Source organism: Pseudopipra pipra, chromosome 5, assembly GCF_036250125.1.
Source record: "Pseudopipra pipra isolate bDixPip1 chromosome 5, bDixPip1.hap1, whole genome shotgun sequence".
NCBI lineage: Eukaryota > Metazoa > Chordata > Aves > Passeriformes > Pipridae > Pseudopipra > Pseudopipra pipra.
In genome coordinates, this window is record NC_087553.1 from 39,696,333 (window position 1) to 39,721,822 (window position 25,490).

General features: G+C 40.4%; 1 protein-coding gene across 5 annotated transcripts in view; it reads left to right on the forward strand.

Moving 5' to 3' along the window:
• Positions 1–25,490, forward strand: part of PTPRB (protein tyrosine phosphatase receptor type B) — a 63,228-nt gene that overhangs the window by 28,120 nt on the left and 9,618 nt on the right. For 4 of the 5 annotated variants that reach the window (XM_064655660.1, XM_064655661.1, XM_064655663.1 and 1 more), the window contains 23 exons: positions 1,060–1,320; positions 3,451–3,717; positions 5,035–5,298; positions 6,280–6,543; positions 7,498–7,761; positions 8,486–8,749; positions 9,559–9,828; positions 10,457–10,720; positions 11,563–11,826; positions 12,205–12,486; positions 13,660–13,938; positions 15,837–15,986; positions 17,210–17,453; positions 18,637–18,743; positions 19,252–19,351; positions 20,776–20,859; positions 20,962–20,979; positions 21,085–21,166; positions 21,615–21,705; positions 22,883–22,959; positions 23,768–23,902; positions 24,966–25,088; positions 25,296–25,459. In XM_064655660.1, the coding sequence (XP_064511730.1) occupies positions 1,060–1,320; positions 3,451–3,717; positions 5,035–5,298; positions 6,280–6,543; positions 7,498–7,761; positions 8,486–8,749; positions 9,559–9,828; positions 10,457–10,720; positions 11,563–11,826; positions 12,205–12,486; positions 13,660–13,938; positions 15,837–15,986; positions 17,210–17,453; positions 18,637–18,743; positions 19,252–19,351; positions 20,776–20,859; positions 20,962–20,979; positions 21,085–21,166; positions 21,615–21,705; positions 22,883–22,959; positions 23,768–23,902; positions 24,966–25,088; positions 25,296–25,459 (4,318 nt within the window). The remainder of the gene's footprint in view (positions 1–1,059; positions 1,321–3,450; positions 3,718–5,034; positions 5,299–6,279; positions 6,544–7,497; positions 7,762–8,485; positions 8,750–9,558; positions 9,829–10,456; positions 10,721–11,562; positions 11,827–12,204; positions 12,487–13,659; positions 13,939–15,836; positions 15,987–17,209; positions 17,454–18,636; positions 18,744–19,251; positions 19,352–20,775; positions 20,860–20,961; positions 20,980–21,084; positions 21,167–21,614; positions 21,706–22,882; positions 22,960–23,767; positions 23,903–24,965; positions 25,089–25,295; positions 25,460–25,490) is intronic. The other variant, XM_064655662.1, reaches the window with a different exon arrangement.

Here is a 25,490-nt window from a genome sequence, read left to right on the forward strand (position 1 = left end):
GAGATTAGATAGGGCCACTCTATCCTGCTATACCCTTACCTGTCATTCCCTGAGACCGTAATTTGTTAATTTCACACAACAGCAAGACTAGTAGAAACTACAGAACTGAAGCTTTCTCTAACTTCTAGCAAATTTGGTCAGAGCAAGGCACATTCTCACCTTCCTTACCTTGACATATGTTGCAAATAATTTAAGTTTATGGTGTTACTTTTAATTGAGTCAGCTAAGCCATTAATAGTTGGACTCAATGATCTTAGAGGTCTTTTCCAACCTAAGTGATTCTGTGATTCTGTAATTAGGACATAGTCCATTAGATAATACCCAGCAGTGGGTGTATCACAACTGTCTTTGACCCACAGTCAGGTCCACAGTGTATCTTTTATGAAGCATAGCAATTAGGTCCTGTTGTAATTTAATTTTCTCTTACATAAACCCACAGCCTTGGAAAGTGAGTTGTATTTCAACGTGAGAGGGACAGAATCAGATTGGAGACTACATTAGGTAACATGCCTGCTGTGTATGCATGCACACACACACACACATGAACACACAGAAGTTCACTGATGGAATTCTTTCTTTTATACCACCGTAAGTTTGAAATGTCTCTCAACTTGACTGAGCTATAAACCACTGCAAAATCAATGTCACTCTGACCCTATAATTTGCATCCTTGTTTGTTAGAGCTAAATTAGTGAAGATTTGTTTTATGGTACAAATGTCTTATATCCCTGTCTAGCACCCAGAGTTCAAGAGGAAGTTCACTGACTTCCCTGTGTTTCCATTTATACTAAAATATATATCCTTACGTAAGTTTAAACCTAAGCCATAAGCCATTGCTGAAGTCTGTTGCTACAGCCCTTTGCTGGAAGAGTAGCACAAATACTAGATTTATAAGAATGGCTTCCTAGAGAAAGGTAAAGAATCTCCTCTTGACTGCAAATACTCTCTTGCTGTCACATATCTGTCTTCCAGAACAGATTTCTCACAGCAGCTCGAGGCATGGCAAGTGCGTTCACTACAAAGTCCTGTTCTCCTTGTGATATTTGTGTACCTTTACAGCTCCAGAGCCTGTTCTCCAGCTCCGTGTGAAGCATGCTAATGAATCTTCACTTAGTGTCATGTGGATGACCCCTGTTGCAGAATGGGACAGCTATGTGGTTTCCCTGGGAGACAGTGATCTTACTATCATAAAAAAAGAGCTTGAAAAAGAAGCTAAGGAATTCACTTTCACTGGCTTGGTACCAGGAAGAAAATATACTGCTACCATCACTACCATTAGCGGGACTTTAAGCAACTGGACTTCAGTGGAAGGAAGAACAGGTATTGTCAAACTGTTTTAATCTTTTCTTCTGTTAACTATTAATGATTTTCTTTGCTTTTTATGAATTAACTCGGTGTCTAAATCTCAAACGTCTTGATCTTATGTTCGTTTCAAAAGTTGTGTTTCTGAGCCTCTGATTTCTGACTGTCAGTTATCTTGCAGTACTTATTTAATATTTTGGGGAAATGGATGTGTAATTCCTGGCAAAACAGTTTTCTGAGGTATTATGTCATGTCTAATCAATCTACATTAGCACAATATTCCATATAAGAAGAAAAATTTTCACTGTGTACTTTCAGGAAGGTCACTTCCTTGATTCAAAGCATTCATCATCTGGGAAAAAAACAAACATCACCATACAGAAAATGTTACTTTAGGGGGAACATTCTGAGGGTGACAGACACAAAACATATGTGACCTTGAAGATGTATTTTGAATCTTTCTGCTCTTTGGATTCCAGCATATGTATCTGTTATGGGCATGATTGCTGTGTCACAAGAAAGGTCCCATTCCCACCCCCTGCAGGGTGCTAATTTTGTGCAGGTGTGCAAGTTTTAAACCATATGTGATGCTTTACTCTGCTTGACTTAAGGGTTCTCCAGTGCAAACAAAGTTTTAAAATGTAGCTCTGGTCTGGCACAGCACAGTGAAAAACAATCTGCTAGTGTCTGAATCTAATCATACCAATGGCTTGATAGTGGTCCTTGCTTAAATTTTGTTACTCCTTCCAAGGCCTGAGAAGTTTAACTTACACATTTATTTCTCTGCTATGTGATTAGATAGCTGGAATTTCACTTCCGTCTGACTTATGCCCCTTTAGGAGGCCTATTCAGGCATAAAGGTTATGGTGTCCCACTTCACTAGTATGAATCAATGCTTCAAAACCCATCAGACAGGGATAGTGTGTCAACATTACACTGAAAATGAGTTAAAAGGAATGAACGTCAGTTAATTTGAGCATAGGTTCGAATAAGAATTCCAAACCTCTGAATCTTCCTAGCAGCAGGACAGGCTTGAAAAATATTGCTGGGAATATGACAGAAATAGGTCTTACATGCATCCCAGATTGGTCAGCTTCCAGTGAAACTTGAGGTACCACTAAAAGTGCGTTTAGCACAGAAATGTGGCACTTCAGTGTCTTGTTGGAGCTTACTAGGTCATGATAGCTGAAAAAAAATGTAAAATTGATAAAAAACTGAATCAAAAATCCTTTCTGTTTTATAATGCTATGTGCCTAATTTTATAGCTTTCGTTAATGAGTGCTAATCCAGTACTATGTATGCAAAAAGGTTGACATAAAAGGAGATGAAGAGTGCAATCATATTTTATAAAGTTGGAATCTTCTGTATTTCAGTTGTGCTTGGTCCTGTAATCAGAAATACTTAGCAAGAAGTAACTGTATTTCCTTGCTTTGGCCAGATATTGTCAACTTAAATAAAAAAAGAGGATTTGCAATAAAGTTTGGGCAACATATTACATTCCTTTGTTATTCTTTATCCTTTTTGGTCTGACTAGATTAACGAGGTTATACTTGGATAAATGTTATGTTTGTTTAACAGTTCATCTTTTGATGCTATAAAAGTTGATATCCTGCAGATCTTCTGATGTAAAAAGTAAAACCAAAACCATCCCACTCAGTTATGCCCAAAATTCAGGGGTCTAACACAGCATAGATGACTGTGCCCGAGGTATTCCTTAAACAAGCTTGCCATTTATTAGGAATGAAAGATGGGAAATAGGAGAGAAAAGGGAGAATGAAAGACACATACTGTATTTGAAATAGTCATCAAAAGAACTCATGTGATTTCCTAAATTGATGGGTTTTGTTTAATGATATTTATAAAATACCATCTCTTCCAGTTCCTTGATCTTGAATAATTTTGGTCTGGCTGAGAAAAGCTGTGCTAAAGCCTGAAAGACCTTTCTGTGACTTACTTAGTTTCCCATAGACCACATCCCAACAGACAGGAAGCAGTCCACAGTTAGATTATTTTTAGTCCTGTTGAGTCTGGCTGCAAATTGGAATGTTCTTTTGATGCACTTCCTCAGTGTGACTAAACTTGGGTTCTTTGGGGGATTCTGTTTTGTTTTGTTTCTCCTCAGTAATATTAAGACAATTTTATTTTCAGTGCCAGCCCAAGTGACTGATCTGATTGTGGCAAGTCAGGGATCAACCAACAGCTTATTCACCAACTGGACAAGAGCTCCGGGAGATGTAGACTCATACCAAGTGCTATTGATTCACGAGAATGTTGTCATTAAAAATGACACTGTTCCCAGTGAAACCAACAGATATCACTTCTATGCTCTGAAACCTGGAGGACTCTATTCAGTTGTTGTCACCACTGTCAGCGGAGGGATATCTTCAAGGCAAAAGATTGCAGAGGGAAGTACAGGTAAAAAGGAAAATACTCCAGCATGTCTTTTCTTAGTTCTTAAAAGATGAATTTATTAAAGAGAATGGGCTTGTGATTAAGCCACTGCACTGAGAATCCAGAATTATGGGACTTTCATCTATATAATTCCTGTATGTGACCTCAGGCACACTGTGGGTCCAGATTCATGTAAACATAGCTTTAGGGAGCTAACTGCTCTGCCTACAACAGGAATTCCATACAGCAGGATCGCTCTGTAATAAAGACAAAAATATACCCTGAGAGTAATGTACAGCTGTGGTGGTGAATCACTCCTTGGAAGAGACTTTCTTGTTCCATTGATTACATGGTGGTGTAGAGTGATTGCTCCTTGCTTAGGTGTGCCAACTGTCTGCCTAAAGGTAGTGGGATGAATCTGTGTTTCAGTTTCTCATGACCCGTTCTTTTTCTCTAATGCACCATCAAAGAATGTCCGCCAGGGTTAATTACTCATTATGACGCTCTTCTGTACTGCATAGCACAGGATTTACTATTGCATCAAATTCTCTAAGTTTAAAGACTCATGAAATATAGTACCAGTTGTTTGGATATTTAGATAGAGGAAAACTTTGACAACACAGTGCAGTTTCACCCTTTATATGAATTTGGCAAAGGCCAAGCATTCTGCAGTTTGCTCCAATGTTCTCCTTGAAAACAACTGTTTTCAGGGGAAAAAACAAAAACAAACCTGAAAAAACAACTGGAGAAGAATAATACTAAAAGGCTTAAAGTACATGAACATTTTGTAAAATCTGAGGTTTTTGTCTCTGACAGCTGATGGCCAGCCCCTCTACAGAGGTAAGTCAGTTCAGTGCATCAGAGTCCAGTGAAAATGTGGCAGTTCGTTATTTTTAAGCTCTGCCAATGTAATACCTCTGAGAGTTTTGTACATGAGTGATGGCAGTTCTGGCAATGTGGAACCTTTGAGCTCACCTTGAAAAACAAGTGGCATTCATGTTTTGGCCACTAGGCGTCAGAGAACTCACTGGAAATGAAACACATTCAGCTATGGGCCTCAAGGTCCTACCAGCCTCAGTAGTTATTGCTGTTACTGAGGAATGGCAATTTGAGAGGATAACTCAACTTCTGGGATTTTAGAAGTGCTGGGATCACGCCACCAAAGACAATTTCCTTCACTATATTCAAAAAAGCAGTTGAACGTTGCTAAGTGGGAATCAGTGCAGTACTTTTCAGGAGTCTCAGACTGCTTATTTTGCAGGGAATAGTATTCCAGGCCTTCCTACAACAATAAGAATTGACTAGTTAAAGCTTTTTTTGTTTTTCCTCTTTGTTGCACAGTTCCTTCCAGCGTGACTGGAGTAACAGTAAATAACTCAGGTCGCAGTGACTACCTCAGTGTGTCTTGGCTGCCAGCTTCTGGAGATGTAGACAGTTACTTGGTAACACTCTCTCACCATGACCAGATTGTTCAGACTCTCACCATTCCCAAATCCTTCAGTGAATGCTCCTTCAGCAACCTTACTCCTGGAACACTTTACAAAGTGATGATAACCACAAAGAGTGGGAAGTATGAAAATTATACCTTCAGCCAGGAACGAACAGGTAAAGAGAGGCTCTGAACAAATCCAATCACTGTAACCACTTTGTATAGCCATTCAATGATTTATCAATATCTGATCAATCTGGGATAGACGTGTAGGGGTTGGAGGCTCAAACCATAAAATTACAGCTTTATAGACTTAGTTTTATTCTTATGCCCTTGTTACTGCTTTACGTCCTACAGAAATTCTTTAGTGTGAATAAAAATCGTGTTGGTCCTTAGGAGTGAGCAGAAATCATGTATCAGTTTTGGTTCAAATGCGTTGTTCTGCCCTTAACCCCTTTACTTGGCTCTTCAAGTATATCCAGCAGAGCGTCTCCCCAGAAAGTTACTCAAGCAGTGAAAGAACAGGTTAGGATAGGGTAACTAGTGCAATGTTAGCAAGGTATCACAATAATGACTAACACCCATGTCAATTGGTTTTAGTGTTGTAACACACGTGTCTATGGTTTTGGTCATGCCGAGTTCCAGAATATTATAACAGGAATAGAGAAATCTCAGAAAAGGATGGCAATAATGATGGGAAGCTTTTAAAAATTTTCTCAAGGATTGAAAAGACTGAGACTTTATACTTGGTAAACCAGTAGAATAAAAGAAAGATGGTAAGGGATGTTAAAATGACAAAGAGTATCAAGTTAAAGGAATTTTAGTCTTCTCATGATGTAAGTGAAAATTCAGGGAACAGCCCTGTAAATATGGAGGACTAAACTCAGGATTAGTGTGAACCTGTGGAACTCAGTACTATAAGCAAAACTGACCAAGTTCCTTAAGACCAAAAATTGGAAAGGCAAACCATTGTCATATGATGTAAAGCAGCCTGGAAACCGCAGTTACTCTTTTATTGCTTAAATCCACATTGTGGTCTTTTTGCAACTTCCTTACAAAAGCCTGGTAATTACCACAAATATAGTCCACTACCACAACTCCAGTTAGTTCAGAAAGTTATTGCTTTATGAATCTTTAACTGTGTTTTTTTCTTTCAGTCCCTTCAAGTGTTCAGGGACTTACTGTCAGCAATTCAGCCAGAAGTGACTACTTGAAGGTGTCCTGGTTACATGCATCTGGGTATTTTGATAATTATGAAGTGATCATCAGGAACAACAACGATTTCATCCAAACAAAAAGTGTCCCAAAGGACGAAAATGAATGTGTGTTCACTAATCTGGTCCCAGGGAGGCAGTACAGTGTCACGGTCAGCACAAAGAGTGGGAAATACGAAACTAGTGAAAGGGTCTATGGCAGAACAAGTAAGTAAACACCCTGGAAACATTCTGAGACACCTCTGGGTTTTTTTTTTTTATTTTCCATACCCAGGCACAAAAATCTGATATGATTTTAACACAGAATGTTGCTGTGTCTCTTCGAATGTGTATTATTCCAAATATAGAAAGCACTATTTAGTTTATGACCAGCTTTTAAGTTACAAACATATAAAAAGTGAATGAAGAGACCTGTGCTGTGATTTTGGAAAGCAAATCTTGAACCATTGAAAACTGGAAAACAGTGGTACAGTTTTCCACGTAAGCTTACTATTTATAATTTAATTATGCCAGAATGTACAAGACAGTTTTTTTTCTGGTCATGGAAATGTATAAAGAAGAAGATAGACTAGACCTTAGTCTACTCAAACTACCCCAAGAACTGGAATTGGAGAGCATGGAGCAGGGGTAGTAAGGTGGCTAGTCGTGAGACAGCAGGGATCTGGAGGCAATCTACCTGTCTTCACCTAGCACTGCATGTGAGTTAAGGAGCCATGCTGAGACAACTGAGGTTATTAACACAGATGTAGCACTGGGCAAAAACAACTGACTTGTGTCTGGCAGGAGTTGGAAACTGCACATTGTGGTGCTGCATCCCACAGATGGATTGCCTTGGCTCTGCGCTAGCTCAGGCCTCTTTGCACCATATTTGTTGTACATGAGATCTTACTCAGTTTCTGTTGGCTAGGCAAACTCCCTGCAGGCTCCATTATTATTCATTTATTATTTATATACTGATAGATTGGGGGCTCCTGTTCTGAAATGGGACCTTCCAGTGTTAGATGGGGTGCAAACCACCCAAATAACTGCAATATACTGCTTTTCCTAGGGAACTGAATGAAAAGTTTTAGTTCAGAAGCGTGGCTTCAGAGCTGTTAGCTTTTTGCTGTGATCTGTTAGTAAGTACTGAGACGTGTCCTATCTTTCTTCTTACCTCTTCAGTGCCAGAGTCAGTGAAGGAACTGACTCTTAGTAACAGGACCACAGAAGATCTGCAGGTAACTTGGTCAAAGGCTGAGGGGGATGTTGATAAATACGAGATTCAACTCCTCTTCAATGATATGAAGATCTTCCCACCCATTTTCCTTGGGAACACCATTGAGGAATATTGGTTCACAGCTCTGACTCCAGGACGTCTATACAAAATTCTTGTCTTGACCATCAGTGGAGATGCACAACGTGCTACTTTCATAGAAGGCCTGACAAGTAAGAAATAATGTGGTATTTAAAATGTGTTGAGGCTTCTCTAGAATGAAGCACTGAAAATCAAAGGTGAACCATGATCTTATTTGAGCTCCTGTAACACTGGCTCAAAGACATCAGATCTCATTGAAAATCACACTAGTACTACAAACAAATTGATCTGTTGCTTAATAAACAAATGTCACAGTTACCAATATTTGATTATTGGCAGATCGTCTGATTTGTTGCATGGGAATGGTATTGAAATGTCAGCGTTTGGGTTTCTGTTATTCCCATGCACACCAGTTGTTTCCTCAGTATCTGTATTAAATCACTATTTTACACCTCTGTTACCCACCTGAAATGAATGGGTGAGATAATAACTGCAGAATGGCTAATTAACTAAGGGTACATGAAGAGCTTTGATTTTTTTGAGATGTTTTCAAAATATCATTTGGACAAGAGGGAGGTTATGCAAATAAAAGGAGGCAGAAACTTTTTTGTTTATGTTGTGTTTTCTTTGCTTTTGCTCCTATGAAAACAGAGAATTGCTTTTCTAAAATGGCGTAATCCTACACAAATGTCTTCAACTTTACTTGTGTTTACCAGTGTCTGAAATTACTCGTTCCTGTAAATGATCTTTGTCCTTTGAATCATTTACTGTGGCCATTAAAAGGTAGAAAGTAGAAAGTCTGGATCAAACAGGAAATTTGTGAGCAGGTACCTTTTTGTTCCCTCTTTTTTTCAGTTCCAAGCGTGGTCAGAAACATTCACGTGTCACCTAATGGCATGACAAACAGCCTGAAAGTGAGCTGGACTCCTGGAGGTGGAGATGTTGATTCCTACACGGTGACCATATTTCAGCAAAACCATCAGCTTGATTCCCAGAGTGTCTCCAAACATGTTTCTGAGCACACATTTCACAAGCTGGAAGCTGGGGAGCAGTACCGGGTGGTGGTGCAGTCTAACAGTGGCACCTTGCACAACAGCTTAGCAGCTTTTGGGAGAACAAGTACGTTTCTTTTGAGATAAGGAGCAAGTTGCATTATGTCTTCCCAGAAACTGACCCTTATTCAATAATGTTTATGAAGGTACTATTGGGTATGGGGACACCCAGACTCATGAGTGACATATTGGACTTTGTATCAAAGAGTCATGACTCTTGCAAACACTTACCAGTGAGATGTGTCACGTGAGTAGCTTTACCTGGGTGAATGTGCGTGGAATTCAAGTCCCCAGCCCAAAGTCTGCCTTCATGGGATGAGTGCAGTGCCATCCCTCTCGTGTTCTATCAGAGCCCATTGCATGATCAGGGCTTGTTAGACAATGTATTGCTCCAGTATCCTGCACGTCAGAACATATAAAACAATGCAACAGCTTGCTTTTAATCTATTCTCTCTCTTTAGCATCTACATGTATTAATTATCTGTGGCCTTGTGCAACAGCTGCTGGCTAACATTTTCTTTTCTGTACCACTATTTTGCACCACTTTACCACTTTATTTTTCAGTTTTTTCTCATATGCCTTTATTAACTGTTTTGGTCAGTTCATCTCACTCTCCTTCTCCCTCTTTTCATGATAGTTTATAGATATCTCTTGCTTCTCCATGCCCAGTTCAGATGTCCATGATGCTCTTTACATTTGTCTGATTGTATTTATGTCTAGGAATTATTTGTTTTGATCAACATATGCAGACATTGCTTTTCCCACAAGTGAACTTGAAAGCATATGAAGTTATGTTCTATTAATTACTTCACTCATATTTGTGTATTGAATGGTCTGTATTTCACCTGGTAATGTCCTACCTTTAATTGTTTCCAGTTCCAGCCTCTGTCCAGGAATTATTAGCTGATCATGCTTACAGCAGTCATTCCTTGTTAGTAACCTGGCAGAAAGCTCCTGGTGTAGCTGAGAGATATGACATTCTGCTCTTGAATGAACAAGGAGTCCTCCTGAGCAACAAATCGGAGCCAGCTGCTGCCAAACAGCACAAATTTGAAGATTTATTAGCTGGCAAGAAGTATAAAATACAAGTTTTGACAGTCAGTGGTGGGCTCTTCAGTAAGCGTGCAGAAACTGTTGGCCGAACAGGTAATTAGAACATCTTGGTTTATTTATAGTTCCCTCAGTCAGATATCATTAAATACATGAATCATCTGTATATCTTGATTCTGGAAAGATTCTAGTAAGGAACAAACTCCAGATATTTATGCATCATTTTTCTTGATATGTGCTTGGTATGTCAATCTGAAATTTGTTATCATAATAATGCGACCATGGTTCATAATAAGGATGTTAAACCAAAGTGCTGAATGCTTCCCTTGGTTGGTCTGTTGTGGAACTACCTGAATGCTTTATTGTCATCAGGTTTTTAAATCATAATCTCGAGGCTCTTAGTGTAGGATTTGATGTTAATGTACACCTCTAAACTCAGAGTCAAGTGCCACGTCTTGCTTGCAGTCTTTACTCATTTGAAGATTCCTATTGAAACTGATGGACAATTCTGTGTGAGTACAGGCTGGAGAATCAGGCCCACTGGGAAATACAAGTATTGTATTGGAGAAGATTCACTGGCATATCATAAAAACTTTCTTCTTGTTTTTTAGCTACTTGTGGCTTAATTGAGATGTATTCCAGCCATGAGTTGTTACTTTACTAAAGGTTCAGCTTAGTGGCTAGACTCTTTGGTATTTACTCTTACATTTATCCTTCTTTGCAGTTCCAGCAGCTGTTACAAATCTGAAAGTCACAGAGAACACCACTGATCGACTGTCCTTCAGCTGGACCACCTCGCAAGGGGAGCTTGATTCATATGACATCTTCCTGTACAACCCAGACAAATCCCTTCATGACAGGATTTCAGGAGAGCAGCACCTCCAGCAGTGTTCATTCCAGAACCTACGTCAAGGCAGGATGTATCGAATGGTGATTGTTACCCACAGTGGAGACCTTACTAACGAGTCATCTATCTTTGGAAGAACAGGCAAGAGCATCCAAGAAAACCACCTGTGCTCATGGGGGACACCAGTGAGCTGGTCTGAGTCTGATGCTCATACTAGATTAAAGCAACTTTTAGAAATATCAAAATTGTCTCTTATGTTTAAAAAGCATTAGCTAAATAAAAAGGTAAATTCTGAATGACATGGTTACAGCAGGAAAAATTAAGCAAAAAACTTAACAATAGTTCCTAGGAACTCAAGTCAGGAAAAGAGCATATCAATGTATGCTGCTTAAGCCTTAAGGGGAAATGGCTGTCTCCCATCCTGAAAGCAGTATTGGTCTGTGAGTGGAAAAGGCAAAAAGGCAAACCAAGTCAGGTTAATGGGATAAGCAATTTACTAGTGAAATAAAACTTTTTACCCAATGGGAGCTCTGGCTGCAGCTCTGTGTTTGTTCAGCCACATGTGGGAAGCAGAGTTTTCTAAACAGCTCTAGCAACTCTAGCACCCTGTGAAACCTTTCTTTATTCTAGTGAGGCACCATATAGTAACCCCTCCGTAAGACTGTGTCTGTGCAGTGGTGTACTTTCTTCAGCTGTCTCAGAATTGGATGTTTCCAAACACTGACTGGGAAAAAGCTGATTAACACTTGAAAAACTCCATTATAAACATTTCAACCTCTCTTGGGAACAGTGGCCATTCAGACTAAGAATCAGCTCCTGATGCTACCAGGATGCTTCCTGGTGCTTCCTGGCTTTTTGGCCAGCTGTGGTGGCTACTAGTTTTATTACGTGACTGTTGTTACAGGATAAGTGTAAGGTCTGGTTGCTTCTTCTCACCCTAAGGATGTTCTACGTAAAAAAATACTTGTTCCTGTTTTTTTCAGTACCTGCCCCAGTCGTTGGTCTCAAGGCATCCAACCGAAACATGACAGACAGTCTGTGGTTCACCTGGGGTCCAGCAGCAGGAGATGTTGACTTCTATGAGCTGAATCTTTACAACCCAAATGGGACACAGAAAGAAACCTGGCAAAGGAAAGACCTGAAAGAGTGGCATTTCCAGGGGCTCATTCCTGGCAGAAAGTACACTTTGGTTGTGGTGACTCACAGTGGTGACCTGATCAACACAGCAAACGCTGAAGGAAGAACAGGTATGGGATTTCTTCTTTTGTCCCATCTGTCTGAATTCATATTAGTTCACAACTATGCAACAGACCTATTCTGAGAAAGGATTTATTACATAAGTCATTGAAGGTGAAAAGATAAAGAATAACCTTAAGTATGTTAAACTGATGGAGAGTGAAAGAAAAACAGTCATCACTGTTTTTCTTCCAAAGGCTCAGGAATATGTAATGTCCATGAAAGTGACCATCATCAGCACAGGTGTGGTAGCTGGCTGTGTACACAGGATAACAGAATACTTTGTGCTGCATGAAGAAAATAATGCATGTTTCATCTTATTTGTCTTGTGTAAAAATTTGTTAAGAATCTCTTTTTCTTCTTTCCTTTTTCCCTATCTTTCTGTGTAGCACCCAGCCCCCCTAACACTGTATCGTTTACTGATGTTGCAAACACTTCTTTATCAGTCACGTGGCTGGGTCCTCCAGACTGGACAGACTATGATGATTTTGAGTTGCAGTGGCTTCCAAAGGATCCCCTCACAGTATTCAATCCCTACAGCAGCAGCAAATCTAAAGTACGTATCATCTATGGCCTGCGACCAGGAAGACTCTATGAGTTCAGCGTCAGAACCGTCAGTGGTGACAACTGGAAGACATATAGTCAGTCACAGTCTGCAAGTGTGAGAACGAGTAAGTAACAATTCCCATTGCACCCTAACACTCAGCTGGAGAAGATGCAAAACTGTTAAATCTTACCAATTTGTTACATAGTCAGTAATCTCTGTTAATTAATTCATGAATTCAGTGGTGAATTCAGCTACATTCTAAGCCCTTGCTGTGTGCAAGGTCAACTGTTTAAAAGATTGAAAATGTACATACATTTATGATTCTCACATCCAGAGTGGGACTGTTTGGATGCGGAGCCTGAATCAATCAGTTTCAGGGGTAAAATAAGGTTGAATATGCAAACTTCTCTTGAGAGTAGGATATTGAAATAAAATATTTCTGAATGATAAGACAGGAAGGATGAATGAAACTGTGCCGTACTAGATTTGAAACTGGAATCAGTATTTCACTGCTCTGCATTTCTGTCTGTGTCTGTGGATCTATATTATCTCTAGCAACCTCAGTAACAGGCTGATTTGAAAAAGTGACCTGGAATTGTAAAAATAACTGAGCCTTGACAAATCCTCGTGTCATTTGGGATGGGATTCAGCTCTCAACTGATATCTGTGTTTAGTAAGCTGTATAGCTCTGTAGATTTAATTCAGCATATTAATTAAAATATCACCTGTATTTAATCACTTAAATGTAATGTCTGCCATCTGAAAGTGATATCCTGTTTTTGTTATATGTCACATGTTATAAATGGTGCTCCCATATTACATGGATGAAGCATATGTCTGTGGTATGTTTTAGTAATATGGACACACCACGTTCTAGCCAGGAAACCAGATCAGTCATGAGATGACAGTATCGATATTGACTGGTACTGATGACCACATGTAACCTCCAAATAAGTTGTAACAGCGTTCTAGAAATCTGTTGCTTTGCAGTGTTGCTGTTCTTGTTAAGACTTCAGTGAGTAGGTTTTCTTGGCTTGTTTTCACAGTTAATTACTAAAGCTTCACAAACCGATGGGGCTGATGTCACTAAATCTGATTTCAGATGGCTAAAATGAGTTAGAGGGCCTTGCATAATAATCAGACAACACACATTTGCAGGAGAGATGGGAATTCTGAATCCCAGCCTCCTGCTCTTATCTAATGGTTAATGCAGAATCTAGGAGCTGTAATGTGAGCAGAGAATGTACGATGCCTGTCCCTTTTCTCACTGAGCTTAAACTTCTCAACATTTCTCTAGAACCAGACAAGATACAAAGTCTTCACTGTCGGCCCCAAACCTCTACTGCCATCGCGTGTTCCTGGACTCCACCTGATTCTGACTTTGATGGGTATAGCATTGAATGCAAAAAAATGGACACTCGTGAAGTGGAATTCTCTAAAAGGATAGAAAAAGACAAATCTCTACTTAATATCATGACCCTCGTTCCCCATAGACGATACCTGGTGTCCATCAAGGTGCATTCTGCAGACATGACGAGTGAAGTAGTTGAAGACAGCACCATCACGATGATTGATCGTAAGTGGAATTCTGGGTTGCCCTGAAGAGAGGCAGTGAGCAGCAATAAGCAGTTGCTTGTGTTGGTTAGACAGCAAAAGGAGTTCTGAACTCCACAATTGCCAGTGTGTGGCACTTATAATCTTGTGGCTGAAGTAGACTGAACCTGTCCTTTGGTCCCTGCTGTGACAGACAGTGCAGGATTTTGGCTATATTGCCTCTCATTACATTGCCAGACCCAATTATTTGGCTCATTCATGAAATATAGCCTGAGAAACATAAACAGTTATCCCTGTCCTCATCGTCACATGCCTTCAATTGTCTTCATGGTTGTTGCTTGACTTCCTGTGTCTGCCGTTTCCTCTCACGGATTGGAGGATGGAAACCATCCTCAGCACAAATATGCATCAATAAGCACACTGGATTGTGGTACTGTGTTCTCTTTGGGTTTCTGTACACTCTTCTGAGGTGCTACTTGACCAAATCACCTGCAGGAATTTTAGCTGAGGGAGCATCACAGATATCCATAGCATATGTTTTGAACCAGTTTCTTCAGTTTCTCCACCTGTAGACTTCTGAGTGGAGGGTAGCAGTAGCATCTGCTGGTGCCTCTGAACTACCAGGCATCACTGCAGTCAACAGCCTGCCATCACTGACCTAGAGCTGCTCCAGTTTTTGCAGCACCTCAGGATTCAATGGCACATTCAGTGCAAAGCCTTGAACTGTTCCAGGGCTAAACTTCTCAAAAATTACAGGATGGCCAGGAAGCCTATATTCAGGGATGCCTCTATAACTGCTTATTAAAAGCCACATTTTTTTGAAATGCTAGATCATAAAAGTAATGTTTGCTTTGGGAGCTATTGAGCTAAGCTACAGAGTTCAGTCACCAACTCACCTCCATTCCGCCATCAATTGCCTTTTAATTGCAACCTTGTAATCTCCTTCCTCTACCACAAAGAATGCTGCAAATCCAGATGTAGTAAGAACTAGCTATTTGTATCACAAGAAGTGAGACTGAGTCCTATTGGAAGGTTAGCTGTTTCACGTTTGTTATTGTTTTGTGCTTCCCCTGTGTTTGTTGTCACTTACTTGTTTTGAACACTCCTGCTCTCCCAGACCCTGGTTAACACTGGAGACCCTACCTCAAGGGAATACAAAAAATTGCAGCTAGGCTTTGTAGAGGTTTAGCTAAACTAAGAGGTTTAGCTGAAGTACATATAAATACGTGAATTTTGAAATTTAGCCACCTTTTTACGTATTTGATGTTTCCCATGTGTGCAATATAGTTTCAGTAATACAGATTATTAAAAGATTCAGCAATGTAGATCCTTAAATTCTCCACTTTTGCTGCACTTTCTTCCCTGCGTACTTCGCTTTTCAGCGAAGTACTTCTGCTGTGTCACTGTTCAAGATATACCTTTGTGTCATACAAAGAACATTTCCTATGGAAATTCTGCAGTCGGTCTGGAAAACAGTACTCTGTAGTTGAATGCTGTGTCTGGCTGACTCTGTTCCTCTGGAAAAGGAAGCAGGAGTATAGATGCTTAAAATAGGTAAATTCCTGTAGTGAGTGTGCTAAGTGGCCTCCAAATGCCTGTCTTAAACCTGTGTCATTTTCAGTAGCTACAATTTCTGATTTCATAGACTTAACAAGATTTTAATGCATTTCCATGTGTGCTTCTGCAGGAATTCCCACTGAGGATCTGTCACTGTTGGCTTGTTTCATCTTTTGGCAGTTTCTCTGTGGGAGGTGAAGACACTTCCTAGTTTGCAAAGAGAATAGAATCAGAGACTTGGGTCCAGGCGGCTGAGATTTATTACAAATTGCATTTCCCTTACTAGATCTAGCTCACAGCAAATACATAGATAATGCTTTCTCTCTATTTTTTATTTATTTATTATTTATTTAAATTACTCAGGTCCCCCTCAGCCACCTCCAGACATACGAGTGAACAAAAGAGAAGTGCTGATTACCAAATCCTCCATCAACTTTACTTTTAACTGCAGCTGGTTTAGCGATACTAATGGAGCTGTGAAGTACTTTACTGTGGTTGTGAGAGAGGCTGATGGTAAGTGTCATGGTTTAATACTATTCTCTCTACAGCCTATAGGAGTTGCATGGGGAGGTACATCCCTGTCACCGCACAGCAAAGGGGTTTCTCCTTGCCTAGTGCTGAGTATCATACAGGTTTTGGATCTATACTTCTTCCCTAGCCTGGGGATGTAGGAACTCAGTCTTGTCCTCAGAGAGTGAGTATCAACTGCAGAGCTCAGACAGAAGGAGTAGTTAGCTTCTATACTCTAGGTTGCATTCTCATGTATGCTCAGACAGTTTCCATAGTAGGAGACTTATGTTGGATGCCACTGGCAGTGGACACAGAAGAAACTGCCTTGCTGTGAACAGATCTCAAAAGGTAGTTTAAATGTTAAGCAGAAACACTAAGGCAACTCTTCTGGAGAGTCTTAGTAAGCCATGCTGAGAAGTCAAAGGTCTGCCAAGTTTGCTTACTGAAGAAAATTACTTTGCATGCAGCACTGTAAAACAGAACAGAAATTGTCCTTGTGGCATGCATGTAAACCTCCCTTTCTACAATTGACCTATATGAGAGAAATGAGATGGATGTTTCAACAATTAATACCTTGTTTTTAGAAGTGGCTTCATTTACTGGCATGCCAGGACATATTTTGTGACCCTTATGAAAGTTTCTTAATCTCTCTGTCCATCAGCCCTTAGGAAAAAAAGCAGAGATAATATTTCCACTCTGCTCTGCCATGCTTGTGCCATAAAGGTCTTTGGGAAAGGGACTGCTCATTGCCATGGCTTTGCCTACCTGAGTGTTTAACCATTATTGTGAATTTACGTTCAGGGAACCCCTGTCATTTCCTGTTGTTGTTTTTCACTATATAGAATAGACTTGACCGTGTGTGGATTTTTTTTACTTGCTTTTTGAAATAGCTAGTAGTAGGATCCAGGAATCTGAATCACAGAAAATCCCATCAGCAGCACAGGAAAAAATGTCATAGCATTGAATTTGACCTATGCATGCCTATATCAGCATTGTATCTGGGAAAGTTACACTGAGGTCTTGCAAGGAAATCTGCCTAAAGAAATAATAGAAAGGTTGGTACTAGAAACAAGGTACCCTAACCACTGTAGCTTTGTATTCATGAGGTAGCCTCCAGGAAATAGAAAATTGGATAAGAATGTCTGTCAAGAGATTGAGCCTACAAACTGCATCACATTAATGGCTGTGGCATCTGAACCTTCTGTCTTTCTCTGCACATGACGCAGGTAGTGAAGGACCAAAGCCTGATGAGCAGCACCCATTACCTTCCTACCTGGAGTACAAACACAACGACTCTATACGCATCTACCAGACAAATTATTTTGCCAGTAGATGTGCTGAAAATCCGGACAGCGACTATAAAAGCTTTGACATTAAGCTTGGAGGAGAAATGGAAAATCTGGGAGGAAAGTGTGATCCAGATCACCACAAATTCTGTGATGGACCTCTAAAGCCTCAAACTGCTTATAGGTTAGATTTGTGTTGGTAGCTGTGCTCTTGTCACATTATTAGTCATGGTACTGTCTGTTTGCCTGATCCATTTGAGCTTCTGTAGGTTAGTAATGTTCTTTGTGTTTCAATGTAAATTTATAAAAGCGTTCTCCATGCCCCCATTCCATAGGTAACAACCAGTCCTTCGCTAGTTTGGATATTATATGATTAATTATGCACAAAACTCTGTGCAGTGAATAGGTTTATTTATGTACCTCAACTTGATGGGAAGCTCTCCTATAGCTGCTAAATATTTCTTTGGAAAGACTTAATACCATCTGCTAAGTCAGAATAGTACTTAACAGGAGAAGGCAAACACGCTTCACTCAGTCTGTATGGCAGCACTGCCCCACACCAGTCGTTTGGAAGAAGCTAGAAAAACCTGGAGGTTATTCTATCCTGTGGCACCATCCCTAGCCTCCAGAGCTAGGCCCGGGTTAGTGTAGGGTGTAGAAGACGGTGACTGCCAAGACCAGGCTCAGCAGTTACGCAGGCTGCAAGACCAAACATGAGCTCCAATGGGGCTCAGCCATGCCCCTACCGCTTGGGAGAGGCAAATACTCTCCCAAGAGATCTGCAATATTCTCACTGAAAAGACACATGGACAGAAGGCACATGCCGAGGAGTGTACATCATGCCTCTTAGCTGCTTCATCATCAAGACAGTGCTACCCTACTATAGTCTGCTCTCATTAGGGCACGTTTCCCAAAAACTGTCTGGGAAATACCCACATTACACGGAGAACCAAGAGGACTATAGCAAATCTCCATTAGCACAGCCATACCCAACCAAGTGAAGGGAAAATGTGTCCCCACCAAGAAGCATTTCTGAGTCCTCTCCCCTCTGCAGCTTCTGCTAGGCCTGCCTTCAGGCATAGGCAGGCTATGTGCCAACTGCCAGAGCCCATGTGTTACCTCTGCCAGGGTACCTCAGAGCCCTCCACCTGTAGTAGCTGGGTTCCCCAGTATTTAACTCAAGGATCAGTATGATTAATTAAGTAGAATACTGATTAATTAGTATTTAACTCAGGTGCCTGTTTTAAGAATTGTCTGTGGGGGTGGAAAGGTTTTAATTATCTCTAAGGGGCAAATAAGTTCTTACTTGTCTCCTGTTGGTTCTGAACGTCTGATGGGTCAAAAGTGTAACAATACTGCTTTTTTAGGATCAGCATACGAGCTTTTACCCAGCTTTTCAGTGAAGACCCGAAGGAACTTCCTAAACCGCTCTTTGCAGATACCTTCTTCTCTTTGCCCATCACTACAGAGGCAGGTTAGTTTCAGGCTTGTTATCAGTGACTGTACCATGCAATTATATATTGCGCCTAAGAACGCTCTGGTATCTAGAACTATTTGTAAGGAGTGGAACAAAAATGGATTGCTGTGCATGTCTTGAAGGCTGCTCTGAGATGAGGCTGGAGCCATGGTTTATCTGGCTTCTGTTGAAAATTCAGAGGACTGCTTGCAGAGCTGCTGACAGTAGAGAAGAGGATGAATGCTCAGTGAACTATCACCAAGAAAGCTTCAAAGTGCAAAAGAACCATATAATGGGGTTGTGCTTTCTTTTGCTGTGTTTGGGAGTGAAAAATTTTGCGAAATGTTTGGAAAAAATAAGGACAGAAAATCAAGGCCAGGTTTTAGCTAGGTGTTTAACTGCCTTACACTTCCTTCTATTTAGCCATTTTCTTTAGCTGATAATAACAGATCCCTTGAGAGTTATTGATTCTCCAAGTCTTCTGATCTTTTCCTCAAGATATATAAGTACACTGTTTTGTTTCCAGAGCCTCTGTTTGGAGTTATTGAAGGTGTGAGTGCTGGCTTGTTTCTGATTGTGATGTTGGTGGCTCTTACTGCTTTATTTGTCTGCAGACAGAAAGTTGGGTAAGTTGACTCCCTTTATCAGTCTCTGTTACTGAAGTAATAATTTATATTTATTTAAGTAATACAATATATAAAGTGTAACTGTAAAATTGGAGGAATGCACAGAACTATTCAACAGACAAAATCTGTGTCCCCCAACATCTTCTGCACACTAAGTGTAGAACTTATATATTAAGAAATCTATATATTTTTGATTCAAATGATGCCATAATTATGTCATAGAGGATTCTTGTAACTTAGTTTTCATTAGGAGTCTGAATATATCTGAAAAACTGGTTTATCATTCAGACTGAATGTTTTGTCAAAAAAATGAAATGTTTCCAATTACTTGCATCTGCATTGTAGATGGAAAGCTGTTGAAACTGTTCATTTAGATATTATCATTTCAATTCAAAAATATTGAGTATGGCATTTCCTCAGTGTCCAAAAGATTAGTTTAAACTTTACTTCTCATTTTTTTTCAATTATAGTTGTGTATTTTACATTATAGATGAATCTTAGATAGTGAACTTTAAATAGTTCATATTTTAAAATATGTTTTTAAAAAGAAAAATACTCTATCTCAACTTTGAAAAAGGCTTTATCCATTTAAATCATTTTGCATGACTGAGAGATGTGAAATTCCATATGGTTTCGGAAATTTAAAAAAACCCTCAACATTTCCATTACAAGGGAAACACTGAAAATCTAAAATTCAGTTCTTTTACTGATACTAAATTAAGTCTGTATTTTTTGAATTTACTTTTCATGTGCCAGAATTTCAGATTGAAAGAAAACTGTTTTCTGACTAGTCATAGCTTTTAGCCAAAATGGATAAACTTCATATAGAATGTGGTTTCTTGTTGTAAGTTATATAGCCAGCAGCATGGCAATTACACCAGTATGGTTTTCCCACATCATACAAAAGGAGAAAGTGTTCTCTAAGGGAGGAGTCTTGAGGAGATGGCAGCAAAAGGATGAAAGGCATCACTAACTGTATGGAGTAAGTACCACTGCAGTGGCTTTTCCAAAGCCTGCTGTGGTTCTGCCACTTACTCCTGCTATGAACCTGGGCATCTGCTGGCCTGGTCTGTGGAGTACATGTGGTGGAAGCTGTAGAGCTTTTACAGCTCTGAAAATCTCCCTATATGTTCCTCTCTGCCTGTAGATGATCAACTGATTTAGAGCCCATCTTAGCAAAGGCCACCCTCCTTAATGATAGACTGTGCCATACATACACTCCACATCACTATTGCCAAGCTAAAATACAAGAAAACTCTGTGCCCCAGTTAAGAGCAGTGCCACATGATCAGAGACACGAATCAAAACATACTTTCTTAAATTCCTTTTTTTCCAATTTACTGTTTTCCAGTGTAAGTTATGTTATTACCAACTCTTATCAGTATCAGAACAGATACAACAGAATACCTTCCTTTTTATTCCAGCAGTGGCCATGAGAGATCTACAGCAAGGCTGAGCATTCGCAGGGACAGGTCACTGCCAGTCCATCTGAACTTGGGGCAAAAAGGGTAAAGTCAGATTTATTTTTTTTAACATGGCATCATGGTTGAACAGATCCATCTGGTCACTCACTGATGAAGTGTTTCTTTTTCTTTTGAAATCATTTCTAGGAACCGAAAAACTTCCAGGTAAAAAGAAAAAAATAATACCTAAAAAAGCTTCTTGGTAACCAACTGGATAAATTATGACTGTGATTCATCCTGTGATTTTCTTCCTCCTGTTGAATATTTTAGTCCGATCAAAGTCAGTCACTTTGAAGCACACTTCACCAAACTTCAAGCAGACTCCAACTACCTTCTATCCAAGGAGTATGAGGTGCGATCCTAACCTAGGCAAAGGACTTGCTTTATGAAGGGGTGGGCTGTCTGAATCAACAGGTTAATGCATTAGGAAGGTCTGCATTTGTCTTATTCGCACAAGTCCAGATAAGTTGGAGTGTTTCAGCTGAACTCCACCTGTCCAAGTGCAGAAACCAGCTCTTCATTTGGCGTAGCATCTTCTTGTTGACAGCCTCTGCCTGATACCTATCTGGCTGAGATCAGATTTGCATGGCAACATATGTGTGATAAAGCATGGAAATTACCTGCCAGCCATGTACTTGGTTTAAAACAATATGATTACCTATGTAATTTCAGTTTGTTTTTTAAAAAAACAACCACTCTCTGTCATGGCCTTTGAGAGCTGATAAGCAGTGTTTCCCCCTGTGTTGTCACGTCCTTGAATTATTTTCACCTTGCATTTTATTCTTTTTCTTTTTTTTCAGGACTTGAAAGATGTGGGTCGAAACCAGACGTGTGACATAGCACTTTTGCCAGAGAACAGAGGGAAAAATCGATACAATAATATATTACCCTGTGAGTTTTAGGTTTGGTTGTGTAATATTGCATCACACCAGCTATTTTTCACTTTGTTTCAGCAAGTCTAGTGGAAAAGAGAGTGCAGCCAATCCCTTCTCTCCTTTCTGTCAGAGATGAAATATCTCTGCCAGCTCAGGTTCTGGTGCTTTGAGGGGTCTAGCTTCACACAGACCAGTAATTTAGTTTCACACTGGAGGTGTAATGACTAGCATTCAGCCCAGGGAGAAAAAGCTCCAGCTATTAGGGACATTCAGTCACTGCTGGTAACAAGGATAATAGAAATAACAGTAGGGTTGTTTACATATGGAGTATCATCCATTCAGTGCTCTTTGACAGCCTTGCCAAATCTTTGTTCTTCAGAGTACGTAGCAAACCTCCTGTACAGTGTAGAGCTAGTGTGATTCTGCGTGGTAAGACACATGTGTGAGGTTAACCCTCTTCTCCCAAGGCAAGGCCTAGACCTGTCTGTCATTGAGAGTTTCCCCCTTTAATCTCCTACATGGCACTTTTGGAGGTAAAACATTGAGGAGGAACACCACATGACTCACTGCTCCACATCCCCACTAATGGACGTGGTATGTGCTTGCAGCACAGCCTCGTAGCATCCCCTGTTCTGCCTACCTTGCCAGGCTGGGCAGCATGCCTGCATTGTACAAGAAATGACACCTGACTGAGATCCAAGGTGGCATTATCTCATGAATCAGTGACCCGGTGGCTTAGACACTTTCTATTTCTGTACAGAAGGCGGTTTACCTAGGGAATATGTTTGGCCTGCTCCACATGTTAGCTCGGAAGACCACTAAAGCCCAGCTGTTCTTTCAAGGACGGAGCTGGGCACTACTTTTCAGTACAGCACACTGGTGTTAGGATCAAAGGGGGATGCTACTGTGGCCCTTTTGTTGTCATAACAAATCCTGTGCAGCTCAACAGAGGAAATTTGGGATATTTACTGCTTCCTTCTTACCAGCCATCTCCTAGTCTTTAGAACACTCCACAGCATTGGAATGAATGAAAGAGGCAGTAAAAACATAAACAGTTATTCCCTTTAAATTAGCTCTTCATATAAAATCTTGTAAGAGTGCTGCCAGACCTTTCAGAAATGCATTTTTTAAGTGAGAGAAGGACTGAAAATCAAGACCTAGCCCTAAGCCACTTGTTATGGATTTCTTCCTAGATGATACATCAAGAGTGAAGCTTTCCAATGTGGATGATGACCCTTGCTCAGACTACATTAATGCAAGCTACATACCAGTAAGTGACTCAAGGGTGGTGTTTTACAGTCCTCCCTCCAGTGGTAATTTGTCCTTCATCTAAAACTGAATATAAAGCTTGATAGTTAGGGCTGCTCTCCCCCTTCATTGACTCACTTTGGCTAAAAATCTTAAAACTTATTTTGTGGGTGTGCTGAAAGACTGTGTCTGACTGCCATTAAATTAAGTGTGAGTGATTTACCCAGCACTTAAGGGCACTTTCTTGGATTGCTATAGTTACGTAAGATAGCAAGTCTAATTGGCCAAGGACACATTTTTAAAGGTTGCTGCTTTTATACGGTGTCAACTGTGGCTATCACTGCAGGTGGTGTCCTCACTGTGGAGCTGTAGCTCATCCTGACAGCATTGGCACCTTGCAGGGTGGCGAAACTGGCTGAAATTAAAATAATGCCCTTTGACGAAGAGTTATGATTGATAATAGCAGTGGCTTTAGCAATCCAGATATCAAGCCAGAACTCAGCTAATTTATTAAAAACAGTAAATAAAGCAAAAGCTCCTTGCACTTTCAAAATTGCTTGAGACTGTGCTGTGCACAGTAGAAAAATAAAAAGCTTTGTCTGCCGCAAAAGGAACAGTATTTAGATATACTGCTACAGTCTCCTTCTTCTCTCTGTTCCAACCAATCATTTGCTTCCAGGTTCAAGGCAAAAATTTAGTTCTCAAAACTATTGTCCCAGCAAGAGCATTGTTCCTGCAGAGCTCTAGCTGCAACCCCATGTCTTGTTCAGTTGCTAGAAGATATTTTTTTCTACCTTTTTGGAAACTAACAGAGTTCTCTTTATTTGCAGGGCAATAATTTCCGCAGGGAATACATAGCAACTCAGGGCCCTTTGCCTGGCACGAAAGATGAGTTCTGGAAGATGGCATGGGAGCAAAATGTTCACAATATTGTCATGGTAACCCAGTGTGTTGAGAAGGGCCGGGTGAGCAGTGACTCTTCTTTATTATTAATTACTGTTCTAATATCTATTAAAAGTTTTTACTTAATATTTGCATCACACTAATGCCAAAAAGGGCCCAGTTAAGGAGATACACAGTAAGAGATAAGAGGTATAGTATAAAGACTGGAGAGAGATTAAGGCTGTGAAATGAGGATGCAGAGACTATCCCAAGATCATGCAGCATGTCAAAGTTAAGAGTTAGGAACAGAGCTCATTGCTACTGGTCTCTAATCCAGGACTTAGTCCTCTAACACTAATACAATTCCCTTAAGCATGCAGAACAACCAACAACTAAAAATGCTTGTTGATCACATCAGCTCTGATCAACTTTAAATATAAGCTCTGGAGAGCAAATGTTGATCAATAAATAGATCAAATTATCTCTATATATAAGCCCTGATGTAGCTAACAAAGAGACCATTCATGTACTTCACACTCTTACTGAGTGCAAGTGGAGCATACCTCCCTAGGTATGACCACGTTCTGCCTGGGGAGGGAAGGGAAATCCCTATTCCCTAGGCAGGGAATAGGTCTATAAGAAGATTAAACAAAAAAGTAACAATCACCTGGTGGCACATAGTGGTCAGTTTCTTTCAGTTTACCATTTTTTCCTGAGGAGAGGGTGAAAGCCAATGCAGACTAAGACCTGTGTCCTTCTGCACCTCACTGGCTCCAAGTGGCACCCTACAGTCATATCTCAGCAAGAGTTGAGGAAGCAGGCACTGGAATTGACCTCTCATCCAAGCAGAGGTCTGAGAAGACTTGATGTGGAAAATGTGCCCCAGAAGAGGGCATCAGTGAAGTGCTTCCCATTCCCCTCATCACAAACATCAATTATGAGAACTTCCCATGCTAGTCCATTCCCATCCTAGGCACTGTTTGTTGACATGGCAGGGAGTGGCATCTCTCTCTGAATTCAGCTGCTGCCTTTGTTCCTTCCTCCTCAGACATGGGAGGTCTGAAGTCTGCTTCTGCCAGTGCTGAACAGAGGCATTGTTTACAGCTGTTTCTAACACTAAGTCTGTCTTTGTCTGTGTCCCTGCAGGTAAAGTGTGATCACTACTGGCCCCTCGATCAGGATTCCTTGTACTATGGAGACCTGATTGTTGAGATGTTGTCTGAATCAGTGCTCCCAGAATGGACAATAAGAGAGTTTAAAATCTGCAGTGTATGTTTGCATTCTTTTTTTTCCTAATGAATTGGCTTAAAACACCTGCACGGCTAAATTAGGGAGGATAAATTTCTCCTGCTGTAACACAGTTGCATCATGCCCAGCTCACCTCTGGTGGCAGCTATAGCATTCGTTCTGAAGGTGCATGTTGTATATGTCCCTTCCTCTCTGGTCCTGATGACCCACACTTTTGAATCCCAACAGGAAGAGCAGCTTGACTCAACAAGGCTCATTCGTCACTTCCACTACACTGTATGGCCAGATCATGGTGTGCCAGAGACCACCCAGTCCCTGATTCAGTTTGTCAGAACTGTAAGAGATTATATCAACAGGACCCCAGACACAGGACCAACTATTGTACACTGCAGGTATGTGCAGCAGCAAAAGGTCAGTGGCACA